General features: G+C 37.2%; 1 protein-coding gene across 2 annotated transcripts in view; it reads right to left on the bottom strand.

Annotated features, from left to right (window-relative positions):
- STK24 (serine/threonine kinase 24) overlaps positions 1 to 27,793 on the bottom strand; it is a 51,596-nt gene that overhangs the window by 6,410 nt on the left and 17,393 nt on the right. For both annotated transcript variants that reach the window (XM_041478252.1, XM_041478253.1), the window contains exons 3-10: positions 21,245 to 21,382; positions 11,109 to 11,165; positions 8,113 to 8,221; positions 7,828 to 7,985; positions 3,277 to 3,462; positions 2,884 to 3,029; positions 1,857 to 1,980; positions 836 to 904 (exon numbers count right to left, since the gene is read on the bottom strand). In XM_041478252.1, the coding sequence (XP_041334186.1) occupies positions 836 to 904; positions 1,857 to 1,980; positions 2,884 to 3,029; positions 3,277 to 3,462; positions 7,828 to 7,985; positions 8,113 to 8,221; positions 11,109 to 11,144 (828 nt within the window). In that variant the 5' untranslated portion in view covers positions 11,145 to 11,165; positions 21,245 to 21,382. The remainder of the gene's footprint in view (positions 1 to 835; positions 905 to 1,856; positions 1,981 to 2,883; positions 3,030 to 3,276; positions 3,463 to 7,827; positions 7,986 to 8,112; positions 8,222 to 11,108; positions 11,166 to 21,244; positions 21,383 to 27,793) is intronic.

Raw genomic sequence — 27,793 nt, forward strand, 5'->3', positions numbered from 1 at the left:
GCAGAAGCTTGTTAGCAAGTGACCATCAGTGTTCACAATGTCAGCATTTGACTTTCATCATACACCCTCACATACTGAAGGACTTTTTTCAAGCAGAAGTTTGTCTTTACAGTACTTATCAGGATGTCAATAAAATCTTCACACATCTTCAATCTTCACACATCCTTTTCAGCATGCTCACAGTCAAAAATTACAACAAAGTATCCCAAGGAAAAAAAGCAGTATTTACCCATAGCTGTTTGATTTCAAGATGTGCTTCCTATACTTTAGTATCCATACTTATACACCTATAGTTTATACATATACACTGCAGTAATTTTATCAACTTTTTAAAATAATCGTATCTTTATAAATTCTTCTCTTATCCTTCATATATTCTTTCTCAGAGTTGTTTTTAAGTATTTTGGGGGAGAGCATAAAAATATAAAACTCAGAATGGGAACAAAACAGAGTTTTCAACACTGAAATTCGAAAGTGAAATTCTTGATGATCTGGTCCACAACTGTATCCTGGAACAGATCTTGAGCTTGAAATTTGTAATAAGATAAATATGTAAAGTAGTGTCAAAAATAGAATGCTGCAATCCAAACATTTATACACCTTTTTCTTGTCATGTTCATTGTTTTAGGCCAGCATGTCTGATGTTACTACCATGCATATCAAGTACTGTCAGGAACAAAATACAGATCTCAGAAGCAGACATACCAAAGGCACAGCTAAAACTTAACACAGCAAGTTCCAAATGGGTAGTAGCAACCTTAGGTATCATTAATTATATTTTTCAATTTTTATTCAGATAAACCTTGGAATTGTTATATTTAAAGCAATAACTTACCTCTGCAAATAAAGGGGATATAATTGTAGACAGGCATTGGGATAGAGGCCTCTTTGGGATATCCTTTTCCTTTAAAGAAAAAAAAAATCTGACCAATTTTATTTTTGAAAAAAAGTATCCTCATTGTATGCTAATTAAAGACAAAATGTAGTTCCAACATGCTACACTTTGTGAAAGCTCATTTTCCATATATGGAAAATGTTCTACAACATTCTATTCCAAAGCACTGTGGAAAATAGAGGCTGAATTAAAAATTGAGACTGCAGCACCTCAAATACATGCAAGGTCAAAATTAGAAGGGGAAAAAAACCCAAAAAACCACAAACCAATACCACCAAACTCCCACAATCCTACTGAGCATTAACCAAGTCATAGACATGCTGATATTTACTAGGTTCATCCTGTATGATACAATATTTTTCTTATATTTCTCCAGAATTTTCAGAGCCAGCACAGCAACAACCTGCTCGGGCCACACAGCTTGCAGAAAATACAATGGAGTCATTCCTAAACATCCCTTATTCTGGGTTGTTTGGGTTTAGATTTTTTTTTTTTGTTTGTTTGTTTGTTTTTGGTTTTTTGGGGGGTTTTTTTGGTTTTCTTTTGGATGTGGGCACATTCTGTTCTTTGTTACATTGTAGTCTTTTTCCTTAAAAGACCAAAATGCCTTCTCCAAAACTCCAGCCTAGATTTGAGATTTGCACTGTACTGGTTTTAGTTTACTATACAGAATGAGATTTTAAAAATACAATATTGCCTGGTCTTCCTCCAGTGGTTGTATTTCAAATGAGAGAAATATTTTGGTACATATTTTGTCAACTTCAAAAAAAGACACATTAACTGAATGCCCAAGCTTCAAGACTTACTCAGAAAGTTTTGTGAAAGGCAACTGTAGAAAACACATTTTTAGCAAAAGTTCTGGAAGTTTTACAATATAAATGCTTTTAAAAGCATAAAATTATTACTAAATTATTAAAGCAGAATTATTCTCCTTGTATTATGAAGTCAACATTTTGAGTACCTTATTTCTTTGCAACTCCAAAGGCTGGGCTGCTCCATTCTCTAGACTTTTGGGGTCTTTTTCTCTTATTGTAAAGATCCACTCTTCTGAGTCACTCCCACCTGAAGCTTGACCATCTGCTTCACTTCAAGGGAAAGTGAAAAAAAAAACAATTTTTATTACCTACACCTTACCGCTGATGTTCATTAAATATACACACTAAATATAAAATCTCAGTAAAGACCAAAATCAGGATTCTATTGTGCAGGCGACTACATATAAAGACAAGTATGAAAATTAAGCTAACTTTTTTTTTTTGGGTAAATTAAAAATTTAAACCAAGATACTTCAGCAGATGTAAGGAAGAGGCATTACAGATTGAAAACATTTTCCCAAGTCATAGTAACATTTTCCCAAGCAATATAAACAAGTTACATGAAGTGTTTTATCGCTATCTGAAAACTAGAGTACCTCAACTCGTTAGGAAAAAGGGATGAAATTAGAAAACTAAATTCACTTTTCTTGCCTAGAAAAATAGCTAAGACACTGGAACTGCGATCACTGGAAGGCATGAAGCCATTAATACTGCAAACAAATAGACAGCTGTAATGTCACCCAAGAAATAACCTGATGCTTGCCATTAGCATGAAGCCTGGAAGAGCAGAGAATAGTAGTGTTTCCTTTACTATGAGGTATTTAATCCATTTGTGAATAAGTTGTGGCAATCTCTTCACTCGAATCTCACTTGCACAGTGCTACTTGGCTGCGCAGCTTGAGACCTCCTGCCGGCAGAACAGTTGGCCTCATAACTAAGAAGAGCCCTGGACCCTACATAAAAGAGAGGGTAGTACAGAATATGGGCCAGGAGAGCTTTTCCTCAGTGACTGTTACTTGCATGAAATCCCTGGCAATACTAAAATTAAGACTGCATTCATTTACCAAGGCCACTAAGCTGAAAATCTGCAAATAACTGAATACAGCAATACATGTGCTAAAAATAACTCCTTGGCTTCTAAAGGAGGATATTTTATAGACTCATCAAACTTACGTATCTGAGTCATCAGAACTGGAGTCATCATGACTTTGCTCAGACTTCCACCTCTTGTGCCTGTCAATGAGGTCAGCCAAGTAAGATGTTTTCTTGGAGTTTCGTAAAATGAACTTGTGTTTTAAAAGCTCTTTTGCAGTAGGTCTCTTAAAAGAAAAGAAGAGAGAGTTGGGGTTTTTTTTACCGTGTTTAAGTGTTGAGTGACTCACTACAAAAACAAAGAAATCCAGAGTTTAGTCTTGATACAAATGAGATGTTAAATATATACAGTATCTAAAAAATATACCTGTCACTTATGTTACACCATATTAGAGAAGCTGAATGACACTTACTCATGCAATACATGTAAAGCAGTCAAGTTCTCTACTACACACTGACAAACATGAAACTCACAAAGCTTGGGTCCTTGTTTAAGCAGGCTTCGACAAATTCTTTGAGGGATTTACTGAAGTTTCCTTCCAGCGTTGGTGGATTGTTCTTAGGAATGAGGAATAAAACTTTCATTGGATGTAATTCTGAATGAGGTGGCTCTCCTTTTGCAAGTTCTATGGCTGTTATGCCTAATGACCAGATATCTGCCTGTAAGAAAGAATGCTTTTAAGATTAGATTGGAGAAAGTGCTGCTCTGGTTTAACCAGCAACACACATCTGCTTGCTCACACCGTCCCCTGGTGGAATGGCCGAGGAAGAGAATTTGAAGGGTAATGGGAGAAAACTTGTGGGTTATGAACACTTTAATAACTGAAATAAAATAATAATAATAATAAATTATAATGGAAAAGAAAATAACAAAGAGAGAGAACTAACACCCAAGAAAGGCAAGTGATGTAAGTGGAAACAGCTTACACCACCAAGAGGAAGATGCTCAGCCAGGCCCTGAGCAGCAGGGACTTCCCCCTGGTTTTGTTGCTGTGCATGAGGCCATATGGTGTGGAATATCCCTCTGGTCAACTGTCCTGGCTGAGTCCCTTCCCAGCTCCCTGTGCACCCCGAGTCTGCTCACTGGTGGGTGAAAAGCAGAGAGGTCTTGGCTCTGTGCAAGGGCTGCTCAGCAATCAGGAAAACATCCCTGAATTATCAACACTTGCAGCACAAACCCAAAACACAGCCACATACCAGCTACAGTGAAGAAAATTAATTTTACCCCAGTCAAAAGCATCACACTTGTAAAGGTAGATTTTTAAGCTTTACTGTAAATAACTTCATGTGTAAATTGGTTCTGTTACCATTGTTTTATGTGATTAGCCCCGTAGCCCCAGTAAACAGTTTCTTGGTTGTCTCCACTCTTCAGTATAAAAGTTATACTAAGCAGAGTTTAAACTTTTTGAAATCAATACTGCTACACCAAAAAGCAATGGCAGAGTCATATAAACTAGCATTTTATCTACCATATTCAAGTACACTATGTAAATATGGGGTAAGTCTAAAACATTTACATAAAGTAAAATGTTTTAACTTGCACAAGATTTTTCCTCAACATAAATCAGCTAGTACAACCACCAGAAATTTAATACATTAGAATATAAGTTCCCTGGAGTTTATCACTGGTTTTATATATCATTCTTATTCACAGACTAGAGAAATGCAGTCTTTAACAGTAATATTCTGCTTTTTGGTCCAAGTAGCCTCTAAAAGTTTTCACTACGAAGATGTGCTACTCTTTCTTGGGAATGCTGTCTCCCTTGATACAAATCCTATTGCAAATCTGCCTGGAGTAATTTGAAGCAATGCATTGTAATTCTTTTATGTTTTGCTCTAATCACAGACCCAAAAGTCAAGAGAATGGATTATAAACCTGTCAGAAAGGTAAAATTAAAAAAAAAAAAAATCACAGAAATGTCTGTTCCAAGGACAAGATACCAATTAAAAATATTTATGTTTGGTTTTTCTCTGTTTCTTTTTAAGTGAAAGCAGAACAAAGACTTATTCGCAGGAAAAGCAGAAAAGATCTGGCATGAGCTGTCTAGTTTTACTCCCAAACAGAGCAGTTGGAATTTTGCTATGCTGTAAACAGATCTATTTCCAGGTACTCAGCAGAGCAGAGATTTCATTGATCACTGCTGTCTTTACTAAGTACCCCTGAACCCCACCTGTGTCAGCCCAGTGGATTCTCATGGTTATCTCTGACTGACTTGCACACGTCCTCTCCACTATCACAGCCACAGTGCCTGGCCTAAAACAAGCTCCTCCTTCCTTGTTCAGACAGTATCCTACTGTCAAGAGCTTAGTTACTTAATTTTGCAAGTAAGAATGAAAAAAAACCCCAAACCAGAGTCAATTAGCATGCCACTGAATTTATAAAATGCCATTTTGTTAGGCCATGTTACAGAGCAGTTCCTGAGCACAAAGAATTACATAAGCACATGAGCCCCGAGTTTCATTTATCTTAATAAGAGCATTATCAGCTAAGCTCTCCTCAAGCCTAATTATGAGTAACTTCCCTCTAGCAGGAAAGCTTTTCTTGGTTACAAAATAAAAATGTCACCTGTGAAGATGAGTCTTCATGTTCACAACTGAGTATTATTATTTCTAATTTATTCAGAATTTCAATATTTCAAGAGTGAAGTGTTAAAGCCACATAAATGGATACTTCTCCTCTGCCAGACTTACAGTCACAGGTGGAGCATGTGTATATACAAGTATAAACATCAAATTTACATGTGTATGAGGTGCACAGATATCCACCTGCACACACATGTATGTAACATATATGTAACATACATATTTCCTTTTTTCCTCATGTATTTATAACTCTACTACTAGTGACTTTCCTCTACAAAAATGAACAAAAAAGTGCAACAAACCATAGCAGCACACTAGACTCTTTGAAGTCCAAGATGGGTTTTGGAAGCCCATTCCCGTTGGAAACATCAAAAGTAACTCACCCCATGTTCCTCTGGAACCATATCCTCCCCTTTCACAGATAAGAAAGGAAGTACCCATTGCACATGCATCCATTTAGGCATTTCTAGGATGGACTTGACTGTGACAATGAAACCCCAGAACAAGCACAAATAGTTCTCCAAATGGAGAGGGATAAGCATGACCTCAGGTCATGGTGACACTCCATTACCATTAAGTTTTATCATGTTGTGATTTTTAAGAGTTTCAAATCTTGAACAAAAAGTCTTCTTCCAAGTTCAGATGACAGTCACCAAGTCACTGGTAACTACTATTTACGGCAATACTCCCATAAGCCTTTCCTCTTCTAATCTAATGTGCAAAATTCAGTCCAGCTTTAAAGTTCTTATAAGTCAAAGAAAACAGGTTATGTGCAAGAGAAAGACACTTTCAAATTAACTATCTATTTTTTACAGTACAAGTTTTATAGTAAGAAAGAACAGAGAACTAGATATATGAAAAACGAAGCATGTTAAGAAAACATGTTTTCAGGTAAGAAAGAATCCAAACAGGAAGCAGAAGCACTGCCAAAAACTAGAGCCCTTTCAAGCTTTTATTGGGAATCCCTCATCAAGTATCCAAGACTCTTATGTCCATGTGACATTGCAGACTGAAACAGCCAGAATGGAAAATGTGAGGGCTGAATCATACTTTGTGCAAATGATGGTCATTCCCAGGAGCCAAACCTCAAAAAAACCAAAAAAACCCAACCCCAACCAACCAAAACCAAAACAAATAAACTACCCAAAAATCCCCCACAAAAATACACAAAGGAAAAAAAACAACAACCAAAATTTAAAAAAAGTTTACTCAACTTTAAATTGGGATTTTGGGGTTATTTAAGCTTCTACAGGCTCTACAGTGTTTTGCTTGTTATAGCCTCTTTACAGAAAGATATCAAATAGGGAATTAAGCAATAGTACAGCCTAGACCAGAATCAGCCTTGGCAAATGGAAAGAAACTTCCCAACCTGTCCCATTCCATGGAGATACAGCCAATCAACAAATCCCTACAGGGAAATCAGAGGAAATGGGCAAGGAAGATGAGCTCAGGGAAGAACATAAGGAAATACTGGTAATTATAATAAAGAAAGCTGATCTTAACACAAATTGGGCTTCAGGGTGACCTTTGTTTCAGACCTACAGCTGCAGCAGTGGGTTGGGCAAAGAGCCTTTCCTGATAACATGGGTGTTCTGCTGAGCTAGCCAGGCCATGTAGAAGGCAGGGGCAGGAAAGAGCTGTGTATGTACCTCAAACAAATAGAAGCATAAAAAACAAATAACCAGCACAAAGAACTTTGAAAAAAGCAATAGGCTTGAGCTGGCTCTAATGGGCATATTCCTTCCTGGCAAGCAGGGACATGCAGTGCCATACTGGTGAGAATACAGAGAACAGTAATGGAATCACATTTCTACTGTGACCCAACTATGTATTACGATTGATATATTGTGCTTGTCTTGAGATTTCAGTATGCTGATGTGCCACTCTGCTAGATCAAAATCCTGTGTCTAGATAAATTTGGTAAATTTGGTATTAACACCTCCCAAATGGCAAATCTGTAAGAACACAGTCAGAGCAGCACATTCTGCCAGACAGGAGTAACAGCCCTTTCAAACAACATTTTCACATCCACCAAATCCATATTCTTCAACTGTGTTGCTGGCTATTTTTTTCTAAAAACAAGAGGAAGAATATTACCATTTTGAATATATTTGTACTCTTCTACTTTTTCTAAATATCTGCACTCTTCTGCTTTTAAATAGCCAAAAATACTCATCAAGAGTGGGAAAAAAGGTAATGGGATGCACTTGTGAATACTGTATCATTTCTTGCCATCTGGATTGTCTTAATAAACTAGGAAACTTAAACTTTGGATACAAATTAGGAAATCTTTCCTCACCAAGAGCTTTTAGCTGCTAGGTGTCATCTGAACACATCGTCATGTAGACACAGCCAAAGTTATTAGCTGTGTTCTGAAGACCAACCCATGTAATTCAATTTAGAAAAAAGAAGGGACTTTAGTAATGCCTTGAAGTACCTCACCTTTGAATCATATGCTGATTGCTTTATTACTTCAGGTGCCATCCAAAATGGTGTTCCCACAAAGGTATTCCTCTTTATTTGTGTATCTGTTAGCTGCCCAGCTACTCCAAAATCTGCCAGTTTTACTTCCCCTTGTTCAGACAGCAATACATTAGCAGCTGGAATAAAGAATAAGAAACACCAGAAATGAAGATATTTTATACCATTTGACAATGTAAGGGAGCTCATACAGGTTTGCATGAGTTCTTCTGATATTCTTTCATCACAAATAATAAAACAATTTACCTTTAATATCTCTGTGGATTTTCTTTTCCGAATGCAAGTAATCAAGTCCTTTGAGTATCTCCCTCAATATTGTAGCAATTTGAGTTTCATCAAGTGAGCCAGGCTCTAACTAGGAGATGCAAGAAATGTTTAAATATGTATTACAACAGGACAGAACAACAGAAATAACACTGTGACTATAAAAAGAAATTACTCCTTTTGTCAGCCCTCAAAACTTCCAATTTTCTGACTTCATAAACTGTGAGACAAAACAAAATATTATTTTTAAAGACACATAGTTCTAAACTAAGTGGCTTAATGAACAACAGACAAAGAAATAATTTATCTAAAATATTATGTAAAATTTGTTAAAGGTGCCATAAAGGCAGAGCCTCGAGTTATTGCTTTGTGGTCAGGTCCTAGATATACTATGCCTTTAAAAAGCATCTGATTGTTAACTCTACACTGAACTTACATGTGCAACTCTACAGACCCTATGTGGACTCAAATCTCAAAGCCTGAGCAAGAAGCTAAGGCATTCAATGTACTACATCCATCAGTCTATGACTACATACTGCACTGGATTTTGAGAAACTCTCTAAAACTCAAAGTGATAGGCTGAGAGAACATTACGTATTACATATTTTAAAATGTTAAGTTTTTTCAAGTAATACTGGAAATATAAATCTGCTAATAGTTAAAAAAATTCCAAGTAATTATTCTTATGAGAAGAATCAGTAACGTTATATGATCCCAAAGTTCTTTACATGTGACATGAATTCTAAAAGTTAGAATACCGAGGAAAGGTCACTACCCAGAGAGACAATAAGGGCATCTTAAACCCTGTCCTTAAACAATAAGGGCATCTCCAGAGACACTGAAACTTTGTGCCCAACAGTTAATATTGGAAATATTCCACTATTCTAGTTTACTCCACAATAGCACTCACTGAATCACAATCAAAAAGTTGTACCTCTAAAGCTTCATTCTGTGAAAAGGAAAGCATTTCAGATAAGGATTTTCAGATAAATATGACAAATAGTACATCCCTAAGAAATCCTCATGCTCAGCAACAGAGGTAATATTTCATGTAACAATGCATTGGCTTTATCTTTGCAGCTTTAGTTATCATCTTATTTGCTTTTCCTTAGCTCTGATAATACACAAAATACTACCACTACGTGAAACCCACTAAGACACTCTCAAAGCTTTGCTGCAGCCAGGCTGCAAGCACCAGTTTGAGACTTGGTAACATGACACAGCACATCTAATGGGGGAAAACCTCTTATGTCAGATTCAGCTCACCTTAGTGAGGAGGAATTACTGAAAACAGAGTAAATCTGAGAAGACTGGCACTTGTACCTCAGTCACAAACTTGAACTATACTCAAAATTTGACCAAAAATGTACTTGCAGTTGCATTATATATACTTTTTCTTGTGAAGCAGGATTTTGAAATCATGCAGTGCATATTCAAGTACGAAAACACCAAGCTAGAATGACACGTCTGCACTCTGAACATGGAATTCAAGGTTCTCAGTAATCCTTGCCTCGAGTATGAAAATGTGACAAAACATGCCAGGTTCTAGTTGAGAACCATAATGTGCATGTTAGAACTAGGAGAACATGCACCAGAACATAAATTGAAAATTAATGAAGCACACAAAAGGTGCTTAATAGACACTTACAGGATGATTTCAGTTCTAGGGTGAAATTTCTTCAATAACATTTTAAGATGTGAACAAGTACTTTCTACTATTTCTAGGCAACAAACTTAGAGACTAAACATATAGTCATCACACAAGTGAAATTTGTGAAATTTAAAAAAAAGAAGAAAATATGGTAACGCGTTTTCACTCTGCTCTTTTATACCTATACAAAGAAAGTAATAGCTAATTTATAAAAGCAAACCCAATTTCTAATTGCTCTTCTGTCTGGAAGAAAAAAGTGATCACAACAAGAAATACACATTTTTTATCATATCTTTATGGAGAACATCATGAATTTTTACACAACCACAGAACTCCTAACAAATGTAGAAGCTAAAGGTATAAATGGGTTCAAAAATACACAACTGCAGGAAGCCCATATTTAATACCCACCCCCGTGTTCTGGATGTCACGAGCAGAATCCCTTCACAGTGACCTTGTTCCTTTTGCTCTTTCGTCAAGCCTTTATCAGTTATCCTATTTGACAACTGCAAACTCTGCTACCAAGATGTTTTAAGTATCTGCCATTTGGATAACAATTTTCACATACTTAAAACATGCATTATTATTTTTATAATGGTGTTTTTTAAATCCACAGTGAACATAAGAAGGTGGGAGCTTGGGTGCTTTTTAATAGCTGAAGTGAATGTCAGCATCCAGTTACAGAAAACATGATCTGCACTGACCCCTTCGAATTCCAATTCAAACCTGGGTACTCCATCCCAGGTGCAGAATGAGGCCCTTGCTCCTCCTAAATTTCATACCCTTGATGATTGCACAGCCCTTTCGTCTATCCAGGGCTCCCTGCAAGGCCTCTCTATCCTCCATGGAGCCCAAAGCTTCTTCTATTTCTTTGAAATACTATTTTTAATAACAGCCTAAATTGTATTTGTCTGTTTAGACTTCATGAAGACTTCAAACAGGGAACCTTTCATTTGTTTGTTTGCGGGAGGGGGTGGTGAGGAAGATACATTAAAATGTATAAACTTGTATAAGTGTTGTGGTGGCAGAATTAAGAGATACAAAAAACTATTTTCAGGCACTAGTGCTCTCTGGCTGACTGAAGATTAGCATTCTAAGATGTTTATATCCTGCTTCCAATATTATGTTGCTTAGTTCCCTTCTATTTACACAAATAATCAGTCATGCCTCATGGAAAATAACATTTTTCTGGCATTCACAAATACTTTTATCCTTTCCTGAAAGTGAACATTGCCACAGCCAAGTGATCTATTATAGTTTCCAGAAATATAAGATAGGAATATAATATGTGAAGTAAAGTAACAAAAAACATGCATCATTTACTTACTAGATCAAGGGCAGAACCTCCACCCAGATATTCCATTATTATCCACAATTTTGTATCCTGCAACACAAAAAAAAAAACCAAAAAAAAAGGTTAAAAAAAAAAAAAAAGAAAAAGGTAGTAACTTGAGTTAATGCGACTTGTCCCCTTCTTCTTGATGAAGAAATTATCTGTAGTTTTGAAACACCACAAACATTTAGCTGTTCCTCAAAAATATCTCTGGATTATTAACTCAAGAGTGTGTGCATGGAGGAGAATGAATATTAATTTTAAAATTCCAGTTATGGACATTCCAAATATCAAACAGTGTTACATATAACATATTTCCTTTCCTTAGAAAATATTATCTCAGTTTTGTTGATCATCTTGATTTGTACAGATACCTAAAAATATTTTCTTTAGTAAGCTTGACTCCTGTCTAGTTTAAATTGAAATAGAATTATTCATTTTTCTGCATTGTTTCATTTTATGGAACAGTTAAGTAGGTTTTCTCCACTAATGCTTATGCATCTGATATATGGTGTAGAATTTTTGCACAGTTTCATTCAAAAAAGAAGCAGCAAAGTAGTAATGAAGATTGCTTAAGATGACTATAACAACTTATTAGCTTCAGCTAGTAAAAGAAAAGCTAACAACATCAAGCTACTATATTCCTAAAGAAAACCTCGGTACATATTACAGGACTGTTTAACACAAGATAGACAATACAGTATGCTAAGAAAGAGACTGGACCAAATAATTTCTTTCCACTGTTTGCAGCATCTTTTTCCCAAATACACTAAGAGAAGCAGTTAGCCCAGCTTTTCCTTGCAGTGCCAGCCTTAAAACACACAACAAAGCAAAGCCACAAATCTACTATGTAGGTATTCAAATGAAATTGCTGCACAAAACACACTGGTGGTTTAGTTTTTTATGATTATTAAGTTATTTTACACTTTGTTAATTTCACCTCTATGGTATGTACCAAACTTTCACAAGACCTCTAGCATAATAATATAAATATCTCTCAGAGCAAGGAGCACATAAATAGCAACAATATTCATTTACTTTATCCAGCAGAATAAAACTTCATCTAAAACTAATGGCTCACAGCCAGGACATCTGATGCTGAATTCTCTTCTGTAAGGATGGATTCAAATTTTTAGAGAAGTGGTAAATGTATTGCAGGACACAACTTCATCTAAATCCTCTGAGGGATTAAAATTTTAGCCCTTAGGATTCACTTAAGTATTTTAGTCATTATTATATTTATACTCCACTGCATCCACCCCCTCTCTGGACTCCTGCTGTAGGTAAATGTGCATTTTTCCCACCTCCAGTTACACATACCATACTATTTTTAGATAAGACCCTGGATTAGGGCTCCTTCTTCATCCACTATTTTTAACACAGAGATTCAGCTAAATTTAGATACCGTTCTTCAGGAATTAACTCATGCTATTTGACAAATACAGTCTTGTTAAAAATATTTTAAGAGAGCCAGAACACGGATTTTAGGAAGAAAGAATAATTAAACAATATAATCTAGCTCAGTACTGAGAGACAACATTCTCATAGTGCCTACTTTCTTGCAGACACCACAAATATTCCAAGTCTGTTACAGTACTGAAATACTTGCTTTTCTGCTAAAACTTTTATGTGTTTTTCCTGTCCCTTCAAGGCTCCAGCTCCTAGCAGTTCCTGAACAAGAACATTACTGAGAGGTGTCTTATAGTGAGTCATCATAAACTTGATCAAAATTTTATCTTTATATTTTGCTGATAAAATGTGTTTTAAAGCTACATTAGATTTCCTCAATATTCAAAACTCACACTTCATTTTAATAGTAACTTAAACACAAACATGTCAACTACATCACTACTTCCCAGTTCACTGGAAATGCCTGGTTGGGAAAGAACACGGTAAATGAAGCAAACAAACCCCCTGACCCTTTTCAAGAACAGTGAAGAAAAGAAAGGGGAAAAAAAATGGGAAAAACCCCCAAACATTCACAACACCTCACACAGATATCAACATGAGATGTGTCTTCCCTTTTCTATTATCTCAAGGATTCAAAGACTTAACAGCTTGAAATAAGATAGTTTCTCTTTTGGGAAATTATTTCTAGAACACTAGGTTCCAAATTCTCCAGCTGAAAACTAGAAATTATAAGTAGAAAATAACTAACATAAATATTTAAGAATATAATTTTAATTACATAGTTGCAGAACTATGTAACACAATTAGACTACCACATGTTATATTACTCATAGTATTTTAAAATCATCATTTATAATTTTAATTGTTTTTCTAGTTCAAGTAGTCTTTGCTCCTGAAACTTTCATCATCAGCTGCCTGAGGCCACATGTCTGAATTTACAATAAAAAAGCCATTAATCCACTAAACTCAGTAATTCTGTATTTTAAAACAAATACAGAAAAGTATGAAAAAGTATGAAATACTGTTAAGAAACACACACACTACTGTATCTGTATCCTAGTGTAAAGCTAAGAAATAGTAATCTATTACAAATATGGCATCTTTTTATCTGGATCCCTATATTCAAAATTATTTTTAATTCTCTGTGGTTTCCCCTTGCCTCAGAAATATTACTCAACTTCATCAATGGTTTTGGGTTTTTATTTTTAAAGTTTCCATCATTCATATGAAGTATCTGAACACATTGCTATTTTGTACTCAAATAAATTTAATTACCATGGTAGAAAATCTTACTACCACCTATCCCTAATTCTTTTTAGAATTTTTTAAGCTTTCTTATATAAAATCTGCATATATTGCTTGATAGGAAGATGCAAATAAATCCTTTTGGTGAGACAGCTGTAATGAATTTCTCAATATGTATTTCATCTTAGAGCCAACAACTATATATACAGACTTTATGTCTGTGGTGGCTTGGATGCCAGCTATCCCCCCAAAGCACTCTGTCAATCCCTTTCTCACCTGGTTATGGGACAGAGAATATAGCAAAAGGCTCATGGGCTGAGGTAAGGACAGGGAGAGAACAATCTCCAGTTGCCCTCATGGGCAAAGCAGACTAAAACTGGGGACATCAATTTAATTTATTACTAGTCAAATCAGAGTCATATAATGAAAAATAATGCCAAATCTTAAAACCCATTTCCCCTGGCCCCTTCTCCATGCGCTTGAATTTCACCTCCAAATTTCTCCATCTCCTCCCCCCAGTGGAACTAGGGGATGGGGAAAGGGGATCGTGGTCAGTTCATCACATATCTCTGCCACTTCTTCCTCTTCAGAGGGAGGGCTCCTCACATTCCTGCCCTGTTCCCACAGGAGACAGTCCTCCATGGACTTCTCCCATGTGAGTCCTTCTCACGGGCTGCACTACTTCATGAACTGCTCTTGTGTGGGTCCTTTCCATGGGGTGCAGTCCTTAGGGAACAGCCTGTGGGTGTCCCACAGTGTCGTAAGTCCTGTCAAACCTGCTCCAGAGTGGGTTCATCCCTCCATAAAGCCAGAGGTCCTGCCAGGAGCCTGCGCCAGTGTGAGCTTTCCACAGGGTCCCAGTCTCATTCAGGCACATTCACCCATCTGGGTGGTGTGGGTGTCCTCCATGGGCTGCAGGTGCATCTCTGTGGTCTCACTGAACCTCCACGGGCTGCAGGGGCACAGCTGCCTCACCATGGTCTACACCAGGGGCTCCAGGGGAACCTCAGCTCCAGCATTTGGAGCACCTCCTCCCCCACCCCTTCTCCACCGACCTTGGTGTTTCCTGTTTCTCTCACTTACTCTCTTTGAGAGCTGTACCTCTCACTTATTCTCACTGCTCTCTCCAGCTGCAACTGTGCAGGTTTTTTCCTCCCTTCTTAAATCTGTTGTCCCAAAGGCACTGCCACAGTCACTTACGGGCTCAGCCTGGGCCAGCAGCACATCCACTCTGGAGCCAGCTGGCACTGGTTCGACGGGACTTGGGGAAAGCTTCCAGCAGCGTCCCACAGAAGCTGCCCCTGTAGCCTCCCACTACCAAAACCTGGCCATGCAAACCAGAGATAATGCCTTGTAACAACAGCACAAGGCCAGCACTGAGCTACTATTAATTGACTTTGGCATCACCATAGCAACGGGCCTCCTTCTTTCCTTCTTTTCTGAGTATCTCTGGCATGCTTCACATTCCCTACCACCTACTGTCACTTTCCTTTTTAAAGCTGCCCAAATTCTTTTTTTACTTGAACTTCTCACCCTCTTAAGTATATATTCCCCTTTTGCTCTCAAACAGAACTCCGAAGGCACTACATTTTCTTCCGTAGACTAGATTAGTAATTATATATTACACATAATCATTTATACTTTCAAGAAGATAGTACATTTGTATACTGACACTAGCAACATTCAGTGCTCCTCTTTGAGATCTGAAACAAGAACAGTTTTCTTCTTCTAAGCATCAGCCACAACACAGCATTGAATTTCCTTCAAAATACAGTGAAGCCATGGTGAGTCATCCATCCAAATTTGGGATTATTTCTTTATAAACTTAGATGAGCAGATTAATGAGGGCACATGGAATATTTCCTTTTTCACAGCAAGAACAAGGAATTTTCCTCTGATGTTATGAAACTGAAGAAAGGAACAGCTTTGGAACCTAGAAGAAACTCTGTTAGAGTTTCTGTGGATCCTTTCCAAACTACGGTTGCTCTTTTTGAGGTCTGACTTCTGATTTTAACACTGGAACCACAGAAAACCTTACAAGAGCAATTTTACCTCTGATGAAGTTTCCTTCATCAAGTTACTTCTATACCATGAAAGTACGTGCAAAATAAGTGCAGATACAGTAGGTAAAGAATTTTTAGTATGTAAAAATTGAAGACTGTACACTGGAGAAAAAAGAAGGCCATCCACCAAAAAACTTGTATACAATCTCAAAGGTACATTTTAACTGAAATCTGAAGAAGACAGAAGTCTTACAGAAACAAGTAATCAAGATTAACATGTTTGTTTGTAAGTCCTTACAAAGTTAAAAAAAAATCTAAATAAAAATGGAAGAGGTCTACCTTCAGAGATGCTTTATATTTCTTGTATGTGAAGAACATACATATTTCTTAAACAATGATATTATACAGGAGAGACCAAGTGAAAGCAATCAACAGAAGTACATACTGATGAAATTGTTTCTAAATCTCCTTTCTTGTGGGAAGGAGAGACTGCAAAGGAAAACCTAACACAGTCACAAAAAAGAAGGACTGGAAGTACCCTGAGGTAAGTGCACTGAATGATCTGTGCAATTTCAAAACAATAGTAACAACAGTAAGCATATATTTGTTTTTAAGTGAAATAAAATCTCCCCACACCTATTGTAAGAAAGAGAATTTCCCAACTTGAATTCATTGTGAGAAAAGGCATTTCCCACCTTAAATTTATGGTACACAATTAGCAGCAGAACAAGGTATATTTATAAACATGTGTAAAAAGCCTGTTTAGTTATGGACACAAGCCATGTCCAAACTCCACTCAGAATCTCTATTTGCAAGCATTAAAACACCTATGAACAACTGGAAGCTATAAATACTATATCTGATTGAAATAACATAACAGATCTGCTAAATTGACCTATATACAGAAATTTTACTATCGCTGTATTAGGAGAAAAACCTTGAATACAGAAAAATAAAAGGACACAACTTCAACTGAAAAGAACAGGGTAGTACCAAAACTGATATTCACTGCACAACTTGAGATGTGGTAATTTGTTTAATAAATTTTTCAGTTATGCCAAAGTAATAAGGGCCAGGAAAAGACTCTTATATTTAGTACTGATTTAAATTTAGTATTGATATTTGTAATTCCCCAAGCATAAAAAAACAGATTAAAAGAACCTTGAAATACACAACGCACACAACACAATAACTGCTCTAAATTGCATTCCTGCTACAAGTAGTTACCATTACATGGAGATTTGTCTTCTGTTAATCTCATATTTAAAAACCCAGAGAAGCCCGACAAGTGTAATAATCAGAAGTTTTTTAAATACTTGCATACTGGCTTTTAAATGTTCAACTTGAAAAACGAGATGAGACATCACATATCTCGTCTTCCATATCTACTTTAAGCCACCTTTCTGACTGATTCCCTCCATTTTTAAAAGCAAAAAGGATTTTTTTCAGGATCTATTCACCCATGTGCTTCTAACTGTATTTAAAGCCCTTGCTGTTCGTCAAAGCCACCAGGTGGCAGAATCATGTAATGCCAAAGATGCATTCATCCATCCCACACCACAATAAAAGAAGGGCCTGCCCCAAAACAAACCATGTAACCCACCAGAGATAGAAGCACAAAACTACCTGCCTAAAATGAATCTGAAAACATGTATCGCCCTGACACCCTTCATAACAAGAGGAAGAATGATTAACCAGAGAACTATACCTTAAGGGATACAATAGTTTATGTATCTCTATTCTTCAAAGTGCCTTCCTTTCCTCACAGTCATCAAGCATAGCTTCAGGCACCATCTTTTTTATTCCCCCTCTCCTTTCAATACTGTGCCACAACTGTAGCCACTAGCTCATTATACATTATGAAGAACGCTGGTATTTGAGTTCTTGTTATTTATTAACACGTGTGGACATTGGGAGATCACACACAAAGATACAGATCAGATACAAAAATGTTACATTCTGTATGATGCCATAAATGATGCATTCGGGCAACGACAGGAAATGGAATTTATGTATTTGTGGTTCCTGTTCCCAAAACTTTCATCAACAATAAAGGTCACCAACTGAAAACATGTATCAAGAAGTATCAAGACCTCCAAAACACTGTAAATGTCCTTGCCCTGGAGCTCATCCTATCATAACAAATAATACACATACAGGAAAATAATTATTTAGGGCTTTAGAGAGAGGACACCTATGAGTTGATGTATTGCCATTACATCCGTGAAATTCATCAGGATTTGCAAACTTGACTGTTCAATTTGTAGACCCACAGATTATTATTAGAACAGATACCAACTGCCAAAATTTAGTTCTTTAGGAGTAAGTACAAGACGGCTATTACTGTTATTCAGCAAATGAACAATTTTGTTAATGAATACAATTCAGATCTACCTCATGGCCTCAATTCTTGTCGTTTTTTGACTAGTTTTAAATGTTATATACATACATACATATATATATACACACACACACACATTATGTATTTTTGACTCAATTTAAATCAAATCAGAACAACACCCAGTGCTGCCATATGTTGACAGCACAGAATGAGTAGCATATCACTATCTGCTCTTTCATTCCATTCTTTTCAGTACACAATCCTTGCAAAGAGACAGAAGGTAAGAAATGCACCCCTGAACTTCAAGCAGCCTATCCAGATGCCAGTCTGATTGCTCAATGCCATAGAATAATTCTTTCAACAGACAGCAAGGATTTGACAAAGGATAGAATCACTGATACCAAAAGTCAGATATTCACATTAAGTTTCTTCAAAATTTGAACATTATAGGTACCCCAATCTCTCAGTGTAAGTAATAAAGTAAATAAAGTGCCTCCCACTGCAAATGGACAAATCAATCCTATTATTCCAAAACTCCAGTCCTACAGCTGTTAAACAGTTTCTGGAAAGGCTACAATGTTTTCAAAAATTTTTGGAATTGTCTTCACAGAAAACAAAGTCAGAAAAATAATCTCTTTCTATTCTAATTCACATCATCTTTCTAAGACAGTATAGTTTGTTCTTGAAGGCAATCATAGTAAGCACCGTATTTTTTTCTCCATATCTGAAAAAACAGAAAATTTCCAGCCTCATTAATAAGGAATAAGAATATCACCACCAGTACACCAACACATCCTATGAAGCACAGAGTTCCACAGTGTACCTAATCCTTCACTTGAGCTTTTCTTGGACAACCTAATCTTCTGCTAACATTTTTCCATCTAATTCCTACTACTACATGAAATTGTATAGATGGGTGCATTATTTGAAAGCTATTTGCTTGTGTTATTAGAGATTTCATTAAGTAAAACTGAACTCTAGTATAAAGACACTTATTTCAAAGCACTTGAAAGTCAGATGGCATGGAAAGACAACCATTGGTTTCAAAGGACAAGAGAAACTATTTTACGACTATAAATTACACATACACAGGTATGCTACCAAGGACATACTCTGGATAAACTGTCCTCTCCCTCCCCATCCTAACACAACTAAAAATCCATGCTTTAGAGCAGAGTCTTCAAGTACTGTCCTGTTTTCTTAGAAAGGTGAAAAAGTACTGAAACACCAACAGATGCTATGAATTAGTTATCTTTAACCTTGCAAATTAATATACTACCTTGGGATTTCGAGGTGTAAGAGGAGCAAAAGCAGATGGTATGAAATACAGATTAAAATAAACTATTAATCACAAAAGTGTGACTAAAAGCCTTGCCATTCTGAAGTAGATCATCTGGTACAATACTAAAGAAAAAAGTTTAAAACTGTTAACAGCTAAAATCGATTTTGCTTCCTAAATGAATGATTGAGCTCTAATCTGAATTTGAAAGAGAAAGAATGTTGCTTTGAAGATCAGCTTCTTCCAGGAAAAACTGACAATAGGACTAACTAGATTTACCTTTAAAAGGAATTTTTAAAGTATTTCATTAATTCCAGAGCCTCCAAACAATGTAACACTTCCCGTCTATAGCTAGGTCTCTCATTTTCCCAGAGGTGATGTCCATCAACAGAAACTTTTACACTAGAAAGCAGCCTAGAAATTCTCAGTCCTGTTTCTACTCTTCCTTGCTGAATTTCTAGAGAAGCAGGCATATGACCAAATTTATTTATGTCCCCCACCCAAAAAGAAACGAAAACACACACACACACACAAAAATCCCCCACAAACAGAAAAAACAATGCAACCACCTCTACTTTTACTGACAGTAAAAGGCAGATCAAATGAGGGAAAGAAAAGTTGCCTTCATTTCCACATATGTAAGTGTAAAATTAGGCAGGACATTATTTTCCAATACCATCCACTTCCTCAATACCTCAATATACTTGAATATACTAAAGCTTCAATAGTCTGGGTGCAACTATACTTTCCAAATCCACATCCTTAGAAAAAAAAAAATAGTAGCTGTTTAGCAAACATACGGTCATCTTTATTAAAAGTCTATTACATGCTGAAATATTCCTACTAAAGGAAAAAAAAAAAAAAAAGAAGAAAACCCAACACAGCAAAAACCCCTAGAAGGTTCTTCCTTATGATTCCAGTAATATTCTTAGTTTTCATATAATAAGAATATACTGGAATATATAATTATATATATAAATATATATGAAATATACATAATATATATTATATACTGGAATAAGAATGTGAAAAGAAAGATCTAGAGCTAAGTATTCATATAATTCACCTGAATTAGCTGGAGAAGGGGTCGATGTCACTCCTGAAAAGTCTGCTTTTACAAAACAATAGATATAAGAAAGCTACCATGGGAATTTTGTGTTTAAATTTATGACAACAAAGTAAACTTCTGTTTATTTAAAACTGCTTTCTCTGCTAAATTACTTTTCCACAGGCATTTGGAAGGCGGTGCTTCATGTAGGTAGCATATCTAACATGGAAAAAATAATTCCTAAGGATATATTTCCCTCAAGGAGAATAAAATGCAGTAATTTTCTTCCACAGAACTTTTCAGCGATAATGCTCACTAGAAATTCAAGCACACAAAGAATTAAGTGGAGATCATCTGGATATAAAGGGCTAATTCAGAAATCTATTTTAAACAATTGGTTTAAAACTATGTGAAGTAAGCAGGATTTGGTTTCGGTGTCTTTTTTTTCTTCCTCCAACTTTAACCTTAAGGAAGAAGAATTGAGAAAAGTACAAGTTTGGACCTCATCCAAAATACAAAAATAAAAAAACTAAGAGAAAGAGAGGAGCATATGTCTGAGTTATACCCCAGAAGTGTAACATGTATTTTTCCCTTCCACTGGGGGCACATCCTTAAGCAAATCAACAGCAATGGACAACTGTGAATCTTAAGGGGGCTGCAACCAGCTGATGAGACCCCATAGAGTTCTCAAAAAAATTGTCACAAAGGAGCCATGAATGATGGTAGTGCTGTAGTAAAGAATATTACCAGGCTGGGGTGCAGGACTGACAAGTTTTGTCTGGGGAGCGTTTCTGAGGCGCTTACCTCCTTTGAAGTCTCTTGGCGTCAGGATGAATGCTAGCTGTCCTGGGGCTGCCATCCCTTTGAGGGGAGGGAGATACAGATGAGCCCAAAGGTTCTCTTCTAAACACAAGTCCTTACTGCAAGCTGGCCAAAAGGTCCCTGCAATCAAAGAAATCATTGTGGTTTTGCATGTGGCGCATTTATGTCCTTTCATCAAGGTCTGTCAGCCATCTAATATGTTCAACCACAAAGGAAAAAATAAAGGCATCTGCTTTCAGATGCCTTTTTTTTTGCATCTGGGTAGCCAATGCAGAACAGAAACTAAGTAAAGAGAAGAACTGCTCATTCCAGTTTGGACTCTGTAAAGTCCATGAAAAACACAGGTAACATGACACTTCAGACTAAGCAGAACCACCTCAGTATACAGTATTTTATGCATGTATACATGTATAAAAGAAGCTGTTTGCCTTTGGAATCATTTTCCAATCCTCTGAAACTCTTGCCTTCTTCAGGTCTCAAGAAAAAATGTCACATTTCAATTCCTAGACATTCTAGTCAACTCTACTATCTAAGTCAGCAGGCACTCTTCAACAATTACCTCTTGCAATCACCACCACAGTATACAATCAATCTTTAAATGCATCCTTTTTGCCATAAGCTAGTAGTAGGAGAGCTTGCAGAGCCACTTGCTTGCAAAAAAACCCCACAACAATGAATGTTCTGTCACAGTGCTGAAAAAAGATTCCTTCTGCAGAGCATTTAGCAGACTTTTGTGTTTGCATGCCAACATGCTAAAGCCACGAGCTACATGTTTTCCCTAATGTGAGTCATCTCTAACAGTGTCCATATTCACAGCCTCTTTGGCACATTTCCTGGGCACATGCCCTTCCACCATAGAAATGATTCTTTATAGCTCAGCTGTCACAAGCCTAGGCATGTCATATTAAGCACATGATTTCCCAGAGCTGCAAACTTGTGGGCAATCTGGATCTGTAATTTTCTACCGAAGTACATTACAGTAGAAGCACATTTCTTGAATTGGCTGCAAAACCAGCTCCTAGCTAGTAAATTCAAGAAACTTTCACAAGAACAGAAGAACAGCACACATTTCACTTCATAAAGGAATGGGTAACCACTACTTTGGAACACTAAGTGTACACAAACTCATACTCTTCCTCCTCCCACCTGCCTACAGCCACTTTACCTTTCCCTGCTTCATAACACAGTGGCAGAAGAATGAAAATTCTGCCCCTTACAGCCGCTATCCTTTTAACTGTTAAGTTTTTTATTCTTAGTAAGACTGACAAGATTCATCTTTCCCTTTCCTGTCTACCAAGTAGATAAGTACTTCATAACCATATTTACCAAACCATTGCCTTATGGGGGGAAAATCCTAACTGCTAACTGGGGTAAATCTCCCTGCTAACTGGGGTGGACTCCCAGGAGACCACTTACAGAGACACACAAAGATTAATGTGTGTGTCTCTGTAAATGCTAAATAATGACTTATGTGGTCCTATGATAATCCCAACAGACCATCTACTCACTTCTTATAAATAGTCACCAAGGCAAGTAACATAAAAATGTAACCCATAATCAAAGCTCCAAATGGACCAGAATTTTACTGACATTGGTTATTGATGAACTGTGCAAGGTCCCAAACCAGAAAATTGGAAGCAAAAACAAATCAAGAAATCAGAACCAAAAGTAAATTAGCAGTAGTTCACAGAATTCTTTATCTCAGATAAATTGCATTATATCTAAAGCAGAACTAACAAAACAACCTTGCAGCCAACGAATACTGAGATCAGCAATTTCCCCACCACAAAAATGTCACCCTACACCTGTGTATCTTAAACCCTCTTCACTGGAGTAGTTCACATCAATACAACCCAGGGGGTTTATAATTATTCCCTTCTCTATACCAGAAACAAAATTCCAACAAAAACATGAGGCACAAGAACCCCTTCTTCCCAACTGCCCAAAAATACAATTGCTCTAATGCTTACATCTGTTCCTGTTTACCCATTACATCAAATTAAATTCAAAATGAAAGTTACAAATCAGATTTACTTCTTAGCTCAGATATCAATCCATTTATCAGTTTAATCCCTTTTTTACCACTTACCACAACTTCCAGCATCTTCTGCACCCCTGTTCTGCAGCCTATCAAGCGATAACCCGCTTTTCCTACCCCTTTTGCATTCACATGCTATTAAATTCCATTACTCCCTTCACAGAACACACCTTCTAGGCCAATCCTTCTTCAAAACTCTTACGACTGATGGCGTTGTACACACATATCAACCCTACAATAGCTCAGCATCTTCAACTCAGATTTCTGTCAAGCTCACTGTCATGGATTGACCCTGGCACAGTGCCAGTGCCCCCATTAAAGGTGTATTTCCCAAAATGGTTATCACCATTCCAGTCCCAACAACACATAATTTTTCTGGAAACCCCTTATTATTTTCTACTTTTTGTCTTTACAAATTTTACCCTTACTCTTAATTACTGGTAAAATCACCTTATATTCACATAAATAATTTCCATTCTCCCTTCCTCTTTTATGTTTTTGTTCTGCTCTTAGAACTTGTTGTTTCAAGGAACTATTGAAGGAAGCAGAAAGGGAGAAAGCTCAGTACCTCCAAATGATCATTTTTATCTCAACTGTTATGCAACAGCACAGATTATAATAGTATAAAGAAAAAGCCTTAAGAATTTGTTTGAAAACACTAGCTACTGAATACAAGAACTGCAGTGTTTTAGAACTACTACAGTCCTTAAACCTATTAATTGGGCAACTTCCCTTTTAAAGTTCAGCATTTCTGAGTCTAACCAACTTTTTCCAAATAACAATTTCTGAACGTTCAACATTCAACCATTTAAAAATGCTTACTAACACATTTTGCAACACGCCATAATGTCCCTTAAGTGTAAAGAATGTGACTCCTCTGCTTTTATACCACTATGTCCACACAGAGCACACAGACACTTAGAATAAGTAATTTGACCCAAAAAGCTGCATAAATGCCAAAGCATACTTAAGTAAAATAAAGTTAACTGAGCAATGCAGACTACCTAACATTCATATTCAAGATGAAACAAAAACACAGCAACTACGTAAGAGCACCAGATTATGATGGACGTAAGTAAAGAAGTTTTCAACCAAAATGCTTTAGAGGCTCATGAGAACATCAGATCAATAGGCTGGCAGCCCAGGGCTAACCACATTCTAGATGAAAAGCTTTGTGCCAGAAGTGTATCCGAGAAAAAAAAGGGGAACCAGCCCACAAAACTAATGCACCTAAACCTGGGCATAAATACATACACACACTCTCTTTTTTCAGTTCTGTTGCTGGCTGGCTGATGGAAGAACCTCCATAAACATTGGCAGTGGGCTTGCATAAAACTTTAGACTAATCTGAACCATCAGTGTACAATGCTCTAATTCTTAAGACAGAAGATATAAAAACATAAATTAAAAAGAGTTAATTAGTTCCCTACTCACTCAGTGAGCTGAACCACTTCACTGAAAGTTCCAACAGCCTCTGTGGCCTCTTGTAAGGCACAGTTGGACCTCCTCTTTGCAGCAATAGCAGCAAAAATTTACACCTCAATGCCACATTAATACTCTCTAGTTATTTCAATTAATAATTGAAATAATTAATTTCAATTATTTCAGCAAGAAGTGTGGCAGTTAATGCACAAGTTATAGAAGGATATTTGACACAAGACTACATATGATTAGAAAGCAATGCTGTGTCATCCTCATCTGTATGGTCAAACTAAACACAGGGCTTCATGTTACAGCTAATCCAGAAGTAAGCCATTACCAAAACCTGTGGTACTTTTCTCTGCCCCTACCTCCCAGTTTTTAGGCCACCCAAGTCTACCATTGTTTTATATATTTTTTTTTTTGCCCCTGACCTAGCAGTTTCGTAGACACAAGTCAGAACTGGCTGATCTGTTAGTGTTCAGGGTTTGCTCTTTTCAAGGTTGTTTTTGGTAGGGATGGGAAAAGATATTGAAGAAACTTGTTTCCCAGATGAACCAAGTCATGATGCAGCCAACAGATCCAGCACAAGTTACACGGCAGGAACAGGTAAGCAGGATGAAGAACAAGATACTGCTGCTGCTTTTTTCATACGTGTTAGATCTGCCTAAAAGCAGGTACCAAGATGTGAAATTACACACATACCATTCAGAGATCAGCAATCACAGCAGTACCGAGGCAGCTGTTAAGGCCATCACAAGGACAACACAAACATATTACTTCCAATAAATTATATTTCCCATTAAGCTTTCTAAATTTTTATTCAAAGCAAGATCAGAATAATATGACACAGTTAAGTACTTACACAAAATATTAAATATAATTACTACAGACTCTCAGTTTTCTTTGACATACACTAGGTGATGCCTCCCAACCTTGATATACCTGTACAGTAAGAATTACTTAGCCATAAAAGGCTAAAAGGGCAGAACTGATTACACCGATGAACAGCAAAATTCTTAAAGTCACCATTGTTTACTGGGCAGATTTTTCAGCAGATGTGAAAAAACAGGGCAATATGATGCAGATTCCAAAAAGTGCTAAAAATCCCTCCAACTGTTAAAGGAAAATACTGGAATAACAAGTTACAAATTGAAGTTACAATTTGAAACAGTACCTTTGAATAAAGACAATGCAAATTAGGGACTTTTTATCATTAAGAGCACAGCAAATGATTACAAGGAAAGACAGTAGTAAAGACTCTGGACAACAAAGGTTTGGAGTTTAAGGTAACATCTCTGAAATAAGAAGAGACCAAACTATTTTAAATATGAAAACAGGACTTCACAGCAAAACAACATGACTCTAGAAACAGAGTTTATGGGTTGTCTGGCATCCTTTTGCCTTTGTCTTATTTATGTCTACTAGGGGCTCTATCAATGGAAGCTTCCTACTCGTTCTCTCAACCAGTAGACTGACAAGATCTGAGAGCCTATCAGAGCCATTACCAAAACCTATGTGCTACCTCCCTCTGAGCAGTCCAGCCAGATGTCATCACCACATTTAATACAGATAAATGAAGGCAACACTCATGCAACTTCTCTGCAGGCCAGGGCTGCCAAATGAGAACAGAGGGTTACTGGTCCTTCAGAAGAAGAGTAAGCATATCAGAACATGGGCTGGCTCACAGGAAAGTGAGCCTCATTTTGTTCTCAGCATTGCCACAAGAACAGAATTTGCAACCCCAGCCTTCCTCTCATTCCAGCTGCAGGAATTCCTAAAGGCAAAGACAATTCCTTCTAGCTTTGGTCAACAGAATGAAGAAGGCATTTCAGGACTTCAATGCCTCATAAAATGCAATGACAACATGATTGCAACTGTAGCAGGAAAAAAGAAAGATGTTTACAGCTTTTTAAATTTAGTCCTGCCTAAATGAGTCCAGAGGACAATGGGGCTAGGGAAGGGTGTGGAGCACAAGTCTCATGAGGATTGCCTGGGGGAGGTGGGGGAGAAAAGGAAGCTCAAGGGAGACCTTATCACTCTCTATAACCACCTAATGGGAGGCTGCAGTGAGCTGGGGGTCAGTCTCTTCTCCCAGGTAACAAGTGACAGGATGCGAGGAAACAGCCTCGAGTGTACCAGGCGGAGAAATTTCATCACGGAAAAATTTCTTTCACTTTCTAGAAAGGATTGTAAAGCATTGGAACAGAGTACCCAAGGAAGCAGTAGCTATCAGCCCTGAAAGTGTTCAGAAAATGTGAACACATGGTTTAATGGTGAACAAAGTGGGCGTGGTGCTAAATTGATGGCTGGGCCTCATCTTGAAAGGTCTTCTCCAGCCTTAACAATGTCATGACTCTATGGTTCTAACGCCCATCCAAAGTTCAGGGACTGTAGTTGCAAAAGTCAGCTCTGCAAGGGCACGAGCCGCTGCTGTGGGGCTGGGCACACAGCACAACGATGGATCATCAAGAAACTACTCACACATTTCACTTCTCCCTGTGCTGAGGTAGCAGCCCCTGTTGCAGGGGATTCTACAGTAATGAGGTAAAGCAAGAAAAATCTCTGTTCTGTCTCCCACCCCGACAAGCATGATGAAACGTGCCAAAGGCTGCCTGCTATATCAAATGACGACAGAATGCACTAAGTCCATTAACTTCTGGTGGACCCACAGCATACATTTAAGGTCACACCAGTACAGAGATGCTCGTAAATGTTAAAGTAAACCAGTTAAACCTGTAAAGCAAAAGAACACCAACTTTAAACTTATTGAAGTCCCACAAAAACACCCACATTCCAGGTTACATTACCTAGAATATTCAACACATCCACATTAAAGTTCATGAGTCTCCTAAAGCATTCAAGCTCAGGCTTTCTTAAATTCAGCAAACACTGACACAAAAAAAACCCCAAAAACCTGCTAGTGGCACAAAACCCACCTCATATAGCCTGTTCCAATATTTAAGCTGTCTACCCTTTAAAACAGTACACAAGATTATCTGACCACTCAACAAGTACATCTTGTCATATTTTGGCATAACTGATTGGAAAGCTCTAAACTATCAGAAAGGGCT

This window comes from Pyrgilauda ruficollis, unplaced genomic scaffold (genome assembly GCF_017590135.1).
Source record: "Pyrgilauda ruficollis isolate IOZ18807 unplaced genomic scaffold, ASM1759013v1 scaffold44, whole genome shotgun sequence".
Taxonomy (NCBI): domain Eukaryota; kingdom Metazoa; phylum Chordata; class Aves; order Passeriformes; family Passeridae; genus Pyrgilauda; species Pyrgilauda ruficollis.